We start from the raw sequence: 13,197 nt of genomic DNA on the forward strand, positions 1-13,197 counted from the left end.
TGAAACCTTAAATTGGTATTATTTGTCAAAACAGAAAACTAAAATTTAATGAATTAATGTTATAACTATATTCAGTATCCCTTATTTTAATTAAAACATTGGAAAGTCTTCCATTCATACCCATGTCATTTATCATAAAGTTCAGAATGCATCCCAAGTTTACAAAGATTTATAAAGTAGTCCCTGAAGAGAACTGATACACAAAGATTAGTACAATATTGTTGTTAATAGCAGAGGACTCCAAGACAAAATGGGGTATGCAACTCAACCCTATCATTTTCCAGCCGTGCCAATTTGTGCAAATTATTCAACTTCTCTAATCTTTGGGGTTTCATCAGTAAAAGTATCAACTACCAGCTGGCGCCGCGGCTCACTAGGCTAATCCTCCGCCTAGCGGCACCGGCACACCGGGTTCTAGTCCCGGTCGGGGCGCCAGATTCTGTCCCGGTTGCCCCTCTTCCAGGCCAGCCCTCTGCTGTGGCCAGGGAGTGCAGTGGAGGATGGCCCAGGTACTTGGGCCCTGCACCCCATGGGAGACCAGGAAAAGCACCTGGCTCCTGGCTCCTGCCATTGGATCAGCGCGGTGCGCCGGCCGCAGCACGCCGGCCGCGGCGGCCATTGGAGGGTGAACCAACGGCAAAGGAAGACCTTTCTCTCTGTCTCTCTCTCTCACTGTCCACTCTGCCTGTCAAAAAAAATAAAAAATAAAAAAAAAAGAGTATCAACTACCTCACAGTGTTGTTTTGAAAATTAAGCAGGATAGCTGCTTATGGATGATGCAGTTATGGGTTTTATTCTCTTCCTTATCATTTTTTCTGAATTTTAAAATTCATTACAATGGGCTTGCATTCTTTTACAACCTAAAAATGCTATCAAAAATAAATAGGTAAATAAAAAATAAAAAAAAGTTGTATGTCTTTTGCATCCCATTTTGTTACCATGGTAGCAATTATTTTTTCCATTAATGAAATAAAAAAAAAAGAAAATTAAGCAGGATAATGTATGTAAGCCAGTGTTTAATCAGTAATTATCCAATAAATAGTAACTTTATCAACAGAACTATTCCACAGTTATCTTTTGTGAGCAATTTACATGTGTATAATATTTAAATATACATCAAACACCTTACAGTAACACGTACATTCTATGAGTTACATCATGCTGTTTTAGAGATGCAAGCACTAAGAAATAATAAAAACAGAAGACACAAATTAATAAAGAAAAAAAGGACAGAACTACAAGGAGAAATTGAAAATACAACTATAGTGGGATTCGTTTTTATACACTGGTTTCATTTAAGTGATTGAACAAGCAATTAATCATGACTTTAGAAATTAAACCATATAAATCAAAATAACCTGGGGGAGAAGTCCCAGTAGAAATCAGAAAATGTTTTGAATAAAAAATAGTGAAAATATATGAAAACTTGAAGGACACAGCTGAAGGAAAGTCTAAAAGCTGCAACAGCTTATAGATGTTATGGTCTAACACCCATCTCAGGAAGTGATAAATACAACAGCAAAATAAACCTGGAGAATAAGGACAAGAGCAGAAATTGAGGAAAGAAAAAACCAACTACAACAGAGAAGTTAAAAAAGTCAACAGCTTGTTCCCTGAAAACACTAGCAAAATGATAAACCAAAGGTTAAGGCTAATCGAGAAATAAGTAAGACATAAATAACAGGAAAGGGATCACCACTGTTTCTGCAATATTACAAATTCATAAGGAAGACTGAGAAAAATTTTAAGCTAACTGATAAATGTTTAGATAAAATGGAACATTTTCTAAACAATATAAATTACCAAAATCACCACAGACTAAGCCTGTAACTAAACAGGACTATAAGAGATAAAGAAATTAAAATCCAATTTTCAAAAACCTTTCCACAAGGAAATTTGATTTTCTCCAGTAAGTTCCATCCAATATTTAAGGAAGATTTATGATAGTCTTACACATATACACATAATCAGCCAAAAACAGAAAAAGAGGGCCCAGTTCCCAGTTTTCTTATGAGGTATCACTTTGATTTTGAAATTCAACACAAACAGTACAGAAAGGAAAATTACAGAATAGTTTCATTCATGAACACAGATGCTATGTTTTAAATAATAAATAAGTATATAAAAAGAAAAAGAATCATGACAAAGTAGGATTTATTCCAGAAATTCAAAGTTGGCTTAACTCTTGAAACTCAAACAAAATCAGTCCTAACTGAGCACCAAAGGGGAAACTTGTTGAAGTGAAATGGACACTATGAGAAACAGTGACTTGATCAGCTCTTGTCCTGACGGTTGATGTACAATGTAATACTTTATCCATTTTAGTATTTTTTTGTTCTAGTACCAATGGTTGAACTCTGTAATTAACACACAATTATTCTTAGGTGTTTAAATTTTAACTGAAAAGTGATCCCTGTTAGGAATTTGGAAAACATTATGCTGAGTGAAATAAGCCAATCCCAAAGGGACAAATACCACTTGTTCTCCTTGATAGGTGACAACTAACTGAGCACCAAAAAGGAAACCTGTTAAAGTGAAATGAACACTACAAGAAACGGTGACTTGATCAGCCCTCACCCTGACTGTTGATGAGCAACTTAATATGTTATCCCTCTTAGTATTTTTTTTGTTTGTTCTACTTAATACTTTTGGTTGAATACTGTAATCAATACACAATTCTTCTTAAGTGCTAAAACTTAACTGAAAAGTGATCGCTGTTAAATATAAGAGTGGGAATAAGAGAGGGAAGAGATGTGCAATTCGGGACATGCTCAAGCTGACTTACCTCAAACGGTAGTTAGAAACATACCAGGGGATTCCAATTCAATCCCATCAAGGTGGCATGTACCAATGCCATCTCACTAGTCCCAGTGATCAATTTCTGTTCACAATTGATCATAATGATAGGACTAAGAGCCAAAGGGAGCACATAAACAAGACTAGTGTCTGCAAATACTAGCTGATAGAATCAAAAAGGGAGAGAACAATCCAACATGGGAAGTGAGATAACACAGCAGACCCATAGAATGGCAGATGTCCTAAACAGCACTCTGGCCTCAGAATCAGCCCTTAAGGCATGCAGATCCGGCTGAAAAGCCCATGAGAGTATTTCAGGCATGGAAAGCCAAGACACTCTGGGGAAAAAAAAAAAAAAAAAAAACCCTAAATGAAAGATCTCCGCGAGTGAGATCCCAGTGGAAAGAATGGGTCATCAAAGAAGGAGGTACTTTCTCTGAAGGGAGGAGAGAACTTCCACTTTGACCATGGCCTTGTCTAAATATGATCAGAGTTGGTGAACTCAGGGGGCTTCCATAGCCTTGGCAGCTCATGACAAGAGCCTAGGGTGATTACTGAGGCCATAAACAAGAGTGTCAATTTGTTAAGTCAACAACAGGAGTCACTGTGCACTTACTCCTCATGTAGGATCTCTGTCCTTAGTGTGCTGTACATTGAGATTTAATGCTATAACGAGTACTCAAACAGTATTTTTCACTTTATGTTTCTGTGTGGGAGCAAACTGTTGAAATCTTTACTTAATGTATGCTAAACTGATCTTCTATATATAAAGAGAATCGAAAATGAATCTTGATGTGAATGGAAGGGGAGAGGGAGTGGGAAAGGGGAGGGTTGCAGGTGGAAGGGACGTTATGGGGGGGAAGCCATTGTAATCCATAAGCTGTACTTTGGAAATTTATATTCATTAAATAAAAGTTTAAAAAAATTGGTTTTTCAAAAAGCCAGTTAGAAAATGAGCAAGAAAGCTGAACAAGCAATTCATATTGAAAAGCTACACTGTTTTACCAGACGCCACTGTGCTTTGGTTAAAAAACAAAATCAGAAGGTTTCAACAGCTTCATGCCACTTTAACAAGATTGCTCAGTGACAGGAACACTTTGTTACAGCGATGAATGAATACGTGGTACAACAGTATCTAGTTTTAGATATTTGGCATGATACTTCTAGTCATACTTTGCTTTTTTGGTTCTTGTGTAAGATCATAATTTTAGTTATTCCACTTTTCCCAGAAAATAACAGATTCCTATCTAGTATCCACACTTGAGTTTTGTTTGCCCTTTTTTTTTTTTTTTTGAAAGGCAGAGTGGACAGTGAGAGAGAAAGAGACAGAGAGAAAGGTCTTAAATAATGTCTTCCTTTTGCCGTTGGTTCACCCTCCAATGGCCGACACGGCTGGCGCACTGTGGCCGGCGCACCGCGCTGATCCGAAGCCAAGAGCCAGGTGCTTCTCCTGGTCTCCCATGGGGTGCAGGGCCGAAGCACTTGGGTCATCCTCCACTGCCTTCCCAGGCCACAGCAGAGAGCTGGCCTGGAAGAGGGGCAACCGGGACAGAATCCGGCGCCCCGACCAGGACTAGAACCCGGTGTGCCGGCGCTGCTAGGTGGAGGATTAGCCTATTGAGCCGGGGCACTGGCCGCGCCATTTATTCTTACACCATTATTTAGCATTGTATTTGTGTTACTATTTCCATCACTACTTTTAAGCTTCAGTGAACCAACCACTTTTCAGGAATTGGGGACATAAAAGGAAATGGTTAAAACAAGATACATATTTAACAAACATGAGCAAAATGCAAAGTATATGAAACTGTACTCTTCAACACAGCTTTAGTCAAGACAAACTAAATGACAGTTCTTAAAGAATGTGAAACTGTGAAAAGGTATACATTATAGAATTTCTGTAACAATGCTCACAAGTTGCACACTTCAAATCTGTGAAATGTTTTTGAAATACTTCATTGCCTTTATTCTGAAACCAGAAATTACCATATTGTGACAAGTTAGAAGTAATCTGTGCCCTCAGTCTGAAAAGCACTTATTCAGTAGTTACAGCAGATCCTTGGAGCTAGATGAACACACGTTACCTACCATAGTAACGTTTGCTAGCACCTGACCCCACCAAGACAGGCTCTATGGATAAAAGGCTTGAATCCCTGTCTAGAGTTGCCTGTGCTATCTGCTATTTTTTCTAGTGGTTGGTTTCTTTCCCAGTGTCACCAGCCCCTACGTTGTTACTAGAATGCCTGTTACCGAAAAACTTGGGTCAGGTGCATCAGAAGTTTCCTCTACTGCTCTGACAGTTGAGGCTTGCCAAAGTAAACAGGAGCAAAAGATTACTTGAGCAAATATAACTGCATAAAACATTTCATCTGTTTTTACATGCTATACATACCTCACTCAATCTCATCCAATTTTTCTGCTGCTTCACCACTCTCATTTATCTACCTATAACTGATATCCTTCAGCTCCAGGCTCCTACTCCTGGGCTTGGAAGCAGTAATGCTATTCTTACCTTTGCATTCACCTTCTATCTGTATATTCCAGATTTCCATCTGATCTACTCTTGATACATTCAAGACTTATTTCTAGAATTAATCCCAGGATAATTTTCCCATTCATTTACCTCTTTTCTCACATAAGCTTTTTTGTTATATTATGTCCCCAACACCACCATCACTTTATTTGAAATGCAGAGACAAAGAGTGATCTTCCATCTACTAGTTCATTTCCTAAATGCCTCCAACAGCCAGGTCTAGATCAGGTAGAAGGCAAGAGCCCAGAAGTCAATCCAGGTCTCCCACATGGGTAGCAAGGACCCAAGTACTTGAGCTATCATCTAATACCTTCCCAGGATAGGCAATAATGAGAAGCTATATTGGAAGTGGAGGAGCCAGGACTGGAACTGGCATTTTAACTGCTGTGCCAAATACCCACTGCTCACACAAGCTTTTATAACTACATGGTTCAACAGTTTGTAAGTAGTTGTTCCGAAGTAATTTGTTAGTACTGAAAAGACCACACTGCTACATGACCTTCATTCTCTGACACACACAATGGTTACTAAAAATATCACTTTGTTAATGAAGTATATGTAAGTAAATTTCATAAATCATCTTCCTAGAAAGCTCACAAATGTTTAACTATTAAAAATAAGAACTTTACATTAAAATGTCATTTCTATTTGCAAAGAAGCTTAATTATTTTACTACACAATAAATTTAACACCAACAAGTTTCTCTTAAAAATTAAATCATTCACATAAATCAAATCCAATTCTCCCAAAACTAAGAAACATATGGCAGGCATTGGCCTAGTGATTAAGATACTGGTTAGACTCTGACCTCAGAATCAGCCCTTAAGGCATTCGGATGTAGCTGAAAAGCCCATGATAGCATTTCAGGCATGGAAAGCCAAGACACTATGACAAAAAATATCCTACACAAAGGATCTCTGTAAATGAGACCCCAGTGGAAAGAAGGGGCCATCAAAGAAGGATGAACTTTTCTCTGCAGAGAGGAGAGAACTTCCACTTTGCTTATGGCCTTGTTTAAATACTGATGGAGTTTGTGGTCACAAAAGGCTTCTATAGCCTTGGCAGCTCATGGCAAAAGCCTCGGATGATCACTGATGTCATAAATAAGAGTGTTAATTGTTAAATTAACAACAGAAGTCACTGTGCACTTACTCCCCATGTAGGACCTCCATCCTATGAGAATTAACTGCAAAACTTGTTCTCAAACAGTACTATATACATTGTGTGTGTGTGTGTGTGTGTGTGTGTGGCAATCTTTACTTAGTATAGAGCTGGTCTTCTGTATATAAAGTTTATTAAAAATGAATTTTAATGAAGAATGGGATGGGAGAGGGAGTAGGTGGTGGGACGGGAGTGGGGGTGGGAAGGTGGGTATGGGGGAAAAGCCAGTATATTCCTGAAGTTGTACCTATGAAAATTGTATTCATTAAATAAGAAAAAAAATACTGGTTAGGACATCAGGTTTAATTTCTAGCTCTGACTTCTGACTCCAGCTTCTGGCCAATGAAGGCCCTAGGAGGCAGCAGGGGATGATGGCTCAAGTGACTGAGCCATCTGACTGGATTAAATTTTGGCTCTTGGCTTGAGCCATGCCTCAACACCAGCTGTGACCCAGCCCCAGCCACTGCAGTCTTTTATGGGAGTGAATCAGAGTATGAAAGCTTTCTATCTCTCAAAAACATAAACAAACAAACAAACAAAAAGACACAAAAAGTTCTGACATAGTATTTAATAAAGTTTAATTCATTATCTTTTACTGAAAACATTTAAAATCGATGAAATTTGATGTATTTTCTAAACAATCTGGAGAACTTAAACAAAGGTAGAAAAGTAGTATTATATGATAAATAATCATACAGAATGCTGATATACAATTTAGTCATAATTTTCTGTCTGAAAAGTCAAAATACTTCTCTCCAACAAAATGAAAAGCTTTAAGAAATTTGATTTGGAACTAACTTCCCAAATAATGTCATCAGATTTTTTGTTTATCTAGTATATCAACAGAAATCACTGCATCTGTTTTATAGCATACAAAGTTTCTTTTTTGATGATTGATAAAAATGAGTATATTATCTCTAGATATTTGACTTCCACATTCAATTATAATAAATAATAACATTGCTTAAGTAGTTTACAAAAGCCTTTGCTTTGATAAAGTTGCTGTAATACTGTAATGAATCCACTGGGGCTTCCAGAAAGGGAAAAAACAATATGAATTCAGTGTGAAAACATTTAAAAGCACAGCCAAATGTCCCCATTTAACTAGAATGTTTATGAATACCCATAACATTGAAGCTGGCCTAAGATACTCTAAATTCCTCTTTCAAAAGGAGCACTCAAAATACTCCATAGAAAAGAGATTGTTTAACTAAAGGCCAAATCCCATTTATATTCCTAATATATGTATAAAATTTACATGATTTTTTTTTAAATTTAAGCTTGAGGTTCAAAGAAAACTTCCTAGAATTCTTGTTAGAATGTAAGATAGCAAATGGTAACTACATTCTCCCAAGTGAAAATACTAGAACGCTGTTCTGGGTCCAGATAACATCTAGACAATGACATGTTTACTGACCATAGAAGAATTCTTCCTCTTTTGTTATCTGGGTTCCCAGCAGTAGTTTATCTGTGATTACAACATAAGTTGACATCTCCAACAAAAGCCAAAAATACAAGCTCTAAGTTTGGAGGTAGATAACAAATATACATTAAATATTTATTAAAGCTCTATTATGGGGCTGGCACTGTGGCACAGTGGGTTAAAGAGCTGGCCTGAAGCACCGGCATCCCATATGGGCGCCGGTTCTAGTCCTGGCTGCTACTCTTCTGATCCAGCTCTCTGCTGTGGCCTGGGATAGCAGTGGAAGATGGCCCAAGTCCTTGGGCCCCTGCACCCGCGTGGGAGACCTGAAAGAAGCTCCTGGCTCCTGGCTTCGGATCGGCACAGTTCTGGCTGTTGCAGCCAACTGGGGAATGAACCAGCAGATGGAAGACCTCTCTCTCTGTCTCTACCTCTCTCTGTAACTCTGTCTTTCAAATAAATAAAATAAATCTTTTTTAAAAAAAAGGCTCTATTATTTACAAACCACTGTGTTGAGTATTGTGAGATAAAGATATTTGGAGACTGTAAATTAGAAGGAAAGGCAAAACTTAGCTATGCATGAAAAGTTATATATATGAGACATCATATATATATATATATATATATATATATATATATATGAGGTACCACATGTGCAAACCAAAATGTCTGCCACATGATCAGCACTTAAGAAATACCTGTTGATTTTACCTGAACTCAATGAGAAGTGAGATCCTTAGGTGGGTTGGACTACAAAAAGTTGATCTGACAAACCAATTATTTTTAAAACCAATTTGAGGACCATAAGGAGGTTTTAAAAACAGACTAGATGTTAGATGATTCTAATGAATCATATCTACTGTGAGAAAAACTCACGTTTTTAAAAGAGATACACACTAAGTAAGTAAGGTTGAAATGACATGTAGTTAGAAATTAGCTTTGCAGTACCTCAAGAGAAAAAGGGAGAGAGGGAGGATAGAAAAATCAATAGGTAGATCAAGTGTGGCAAAAACCTCAGTAATTATTGGGTTTGAGTTATGGACATACTAGGGGTTCATTATACTATTCTTTCCCTACCTGTGAATATGTTTGGCATTTTCATAATAAAAAATTAAAACAAAGGTCTCTTCAGCACTGCAGTTTAAATTGGCAAATGAAAATGACAAGGAGGATTAGAAGAGGAGAGCATGTTAGGCATTCTACCTCATTCTCAGTCCACACCCATCTGCCAATACACTCACAACCATTCTTGTGACACAATGCACCAGTTACATCCCTTAGCAATTCTGAGTCCTTCATCCCCCACCATGGTTAGCTACCCAGCTTGTTCTCTTTTTCTAAGTTTCCTGATAGCCTACAACTCACGCTATTGGCCCTGCTCCATCTACTATATACATGCTTCTAAATTTTGCTTGTATTTCCATTTGTCTCCAATTCTCAGTAGTTAACAGACAAAGGCTGTGGCTAGAAAATGTAACACAAAAAGCCAAGAGATAGGTATGAAATGATAAACTCTGGGGTAAATAACCTGTGTGAACTCACAGACCCTCCAAAAACCCACTTTGTCTATTCTAACACGTCCTTGACACTAGAATGTTTCCACAGAGTTGATAGGAGGTGGGCCTGGAGGGAATGAATGCTTTCACGTGTAGACACAGTTTACTTTCTGCTTTCAGTCCAAGTTTGTCTTCCCACTATATCGCTATTCCAACATAGGGATTTCTTTTTTTTTTTTTTTAACTTTTTATTAGTTTTTAGCAGATTCAATGTGATTTGTAGATACAATTCTAAGAATATAATGATATTTCCTCCCTCCCTTTGTCCCTCTTCCCCCCTCCCTCCCACCCTTCTTCCTTCTCTATTTTTTTAGTTGTTCAGAAAATATATCTTAAATTTACATTACAATAAAAAGGCTTAATACTTCATCAAATAATAAGTTTAACAAGTAAAAAAGTAAAAAGACCAAGTTTAGTGGGAATATAGACAACAGCTATAAACAATAATTGAATGGAAAAATGACCATTTCACCCAAATACAGTAAATTTTAAAGTAATCACAGATCATTAAAACTATTGTAAGTATACATTTCTTAACCACTGGTTTGAAAATTTCTAAATCTTCAATAGTTTTCTAAAATTCTAATATGAAGGTTAGAAATACCTGCATCACAAATTCCCGACGTCGAGGCATTCCCCTTTCTGAAAGCAAAACATAATCTGGCTCCTTCTCCTTTTTGGCCTGTTGGATTTGAGCCAGGCGGCTAATGGGGTTCATTCCTTGACCATATTCTGGTCCAGCCTAAAAAATAATTGAAGAAACGGCCTCAAAATATGCTTATAAAACTTGTTCTTATGTTCTTTAAAAAAAAAAAACTAGTGGTTTGCCCCACCACCCCAATATCTCAAAATTATGACTGAAGAAGATAAGTCAGAGTGATTTATGAAGATTTAGGGACAAAAATCATAAAATATATCTGTAACTAAGACTCCTATGGAGTTTGAGGCTCACGGGTATTACTGGTAAGTTGGGTCCAGTACGCTTCTAAAAGTTAAGTAGTCTTCAGTATAACATAGTTGCTTCAATGCCTCTGCGCTTCAAAAAATACCAAATAGAGGGCCGGCGCCGCGGCTCACTAGGCTAATCCTCCGCCTAGCGGCGCCGGCACACCAGGTTCTAGTCCCGGTCGGGGCGCCGGATTCTGTCCCGGTTGCCCCTCTTCCAGGCCAGCTCTCTGCTGTGGCCAGGGAGTGCAGTGGAGGATGGCCCAGGTGCTTGGGCCCTGCACCCCATGGGAGACCAGGAAAAGCACCTGGCTCCTGGCTCCTGCCATCGGATCAGCGCGGTGCGCCAGCCGCGGCGGCCATTGGAGGGTGAACCAACGGCAAAGGAAGACCTTTCTTTCTGTCTCTCTCTCTCACTGTCCACTCTGCCTGTCAAAAAAATAAAAAAAATAAAATAAAATAAAATAAAAATAAATAAAATTTCAAAAAAAAAATACCAAATAGAACATAGAAGAAAGCTATGACTTAGGAGATATCTCGGACACATATAACTAAAAAGATATATATCCAGTATCTAAAATATACATATTTTTAAACTCCTAAAAAAGTATTAAGAAGACAATCTAAAAGGAAAATGCACAAAAGAGATGAAAATATATTTTACAGAAAGAAACATGAACATATAATCCACCTCATTAGGATTCAGAAAATGCATGTTAAACCACAGAGAGATACTATTTCACACCAACCAATTTAGCAAAAATTTAAGTTTAACAGCCCCAACTGCTAAGAATGGGAAAAAAATACAAATTCTTATATAAAACCAACTGTGGTATAAATTGGAAAACAATTTGGCAATGTCTAGTAAGGCCTGAAACGGTACATTTTATCACCCAGTAGCCTATTCCTAGGCACATAAACACCCTAGAAAAATGTTACCAAGGGGTGAGCGTAGTGGCACAGCAGGTAAAGCCGCCTCTTACAACACCAACATTTCATATGAGAGCATTGCTTTGAGTCCTGATTGCTCTGGCTTCACTTCCAAACCAGTTTCCTGCTAATATGCCTAGGAAGGCACAGAAGATGGCCCAAGTACTTGGGTCCCTACAACCATCTAGGGGACTAGGATGGAGTTCCTGGTTCCTGGCTTTGGCCTGGCCCTTCCCTCGCTATTGTACCCATCTGGGGAGTGAACCAGTAAACAGAAGATATCTCTTCCCCCACCTCCACTCCCTTCTTCTTCCTCTCTTCCCTCTGTCCCTCCCTCTCACTCTGCATTTCAAATACATAAATAAATTCCTTTCTAAAAAAGAATAGTGTTACTCAGGTATGGTAGGCTCAAATGTACAGAAATATCCATTGCTGCATTCATTGAAATAGAAAAAAGAACTAGAAATAACTTAAGTGATCACTGATAAAAGAACAGATTACAGTATATTTGCACAATGAAATGGTATAAGCAGTAAAAAAGAATAAAGTATTGCTACATGCATGAAAATGAAAGAATTTCAGAAAAATAATAAGTAAAAAAAAAGAAACAAGCACAGAATAACTCATATAGTATTATATAATTTATATAAAGCCCACTAAAACTATAAAACACTGATGAGATTAAACAAGATCTAATAGAGGCACATGATGTTCATGGACCAGAAGATTAAATATAGTTAAGATGGGTTTATAAATGTATGCATATTATCAAAAATAGTATACTTTAAATATGTACTGTTTAATACCTCAACAAAGCTCTTTTAAAAATATAACCAGCTAATGTATTTTTGAAAAACAAACAGGATGGGGATGGCATTGTAGCACAGTGGGTAAGCTGCTGCTTGCAATCTGGCATACCATATGGGTACCAGTTCAAGTCCCAGCCATTCCACTTCCAATCCAGCTCCCTGCTAATCCACCTGGGAAAGCAGCGGAAGATGCCTTCCTGGGCCCCTGCACCCATTGCACCCACATGAGAGACCTGAAAGAAGCTCCTGGCTCCTAGTGTCAGCCTGGCCTAGCCCCAGTCGTTGTGGCCATTTGGGGGTGAGCCAGTAAATGGAAGATTTCTCTGTCTCTCCTTTTCTCCCTCTGTAATTCTACCTTTCAAATAAATAATCTTTAAAACAAAGAAAAGAAAAATAAGACTAAGGTAGGAAACGGTGACACAAAACTAATGAGAGTGGTTGCCTGTGGGAGAAAGCATGAGGATGCGACTGAAAAGAGGTTTATGCAGAGCTTCAACCTCATTGAAAAATGTTCTGCACTTGAGTTGGGCAGCAGCTCGCTCTTACCATTTAATTAGTATGCTTGTCAATTCATATACAAGAGTATAAATATAAATATGTTATGCTTGCATTACTACTTAAATACAAAACCCCTTTGTAAATCAAGTACTCTGCATGTGAACTAATTTTCTTCATATATTTTTCCTAGAAATGAAGGTTTGTATGTTGTCTGTAGCCGAAACTTTCCTCTAACCTGTGAAAATTTATTCTTATGCAGCTAGTAATTTAAGGATAATCACTATGCTACAGACTATACGTTACACTGAACTTACATAAGAGTTAGCTTTCCCCTGTAACCACTGGTACTCAGAGTCAGTACTGACAACATCTACTTAGGTGCCACAGGTACAGCCTCCAAGTCAGACCCTTCAAGGTCTTTTAAACTATGTTTAGGATTTTGGACTTTTTCCAAAGAGCACCATTTAACTACTAAAAAGAGAGGCACAGGCAGACAAGTGTCTGCAAAATATTATACTTTTTAAAAGATAATTTGTCAAGAGTATT

At 37.9% G+C, this 13,197-nt stretch overlaps 1 protein-coding gene across 47 annotated transcripts in view; it reads right to left on the reverse strand.

Annotated features, from left to right (window-relative positions):
- STAU2 (staufen double-stranded RNA binding protein 2) overlaps nt 1–13,197 on the reverse strand; it is a 365,466-nt gene that overhangs the window by 199,869 nt on the left and 152,400 nt on the right. For all 47 annotated transcript variants that reach the window (XM_070075210.1, XM_070075196.1, XM_070075186.1 and 44 more), the window contains one exon: nt 10,074–10,211. In XM_070075210.1, the coding sequence (XP_069931311.1) occupies nt 10,074–10,211 (138 nt within the window). The remainder of the gene's footprint in view (nt 1–10,073; nt 10,212–13,197) is intronic.

Source organism: Oryctolagus cuniculus, chromosome 6 (assembly GCF_964237555.1).
Source record: "Oryctolagus cuniculus chromosome 6, mOryCun1.1, whole genome shotgun sequence".
Taxonomy (NCBI): domain Eukaryota; kingdom Metazoa; phylum Chordata; class Mammalia; order Lagomorpha; family Leporidae; genus Oryctolagus; species Oryctolagus cuniculus.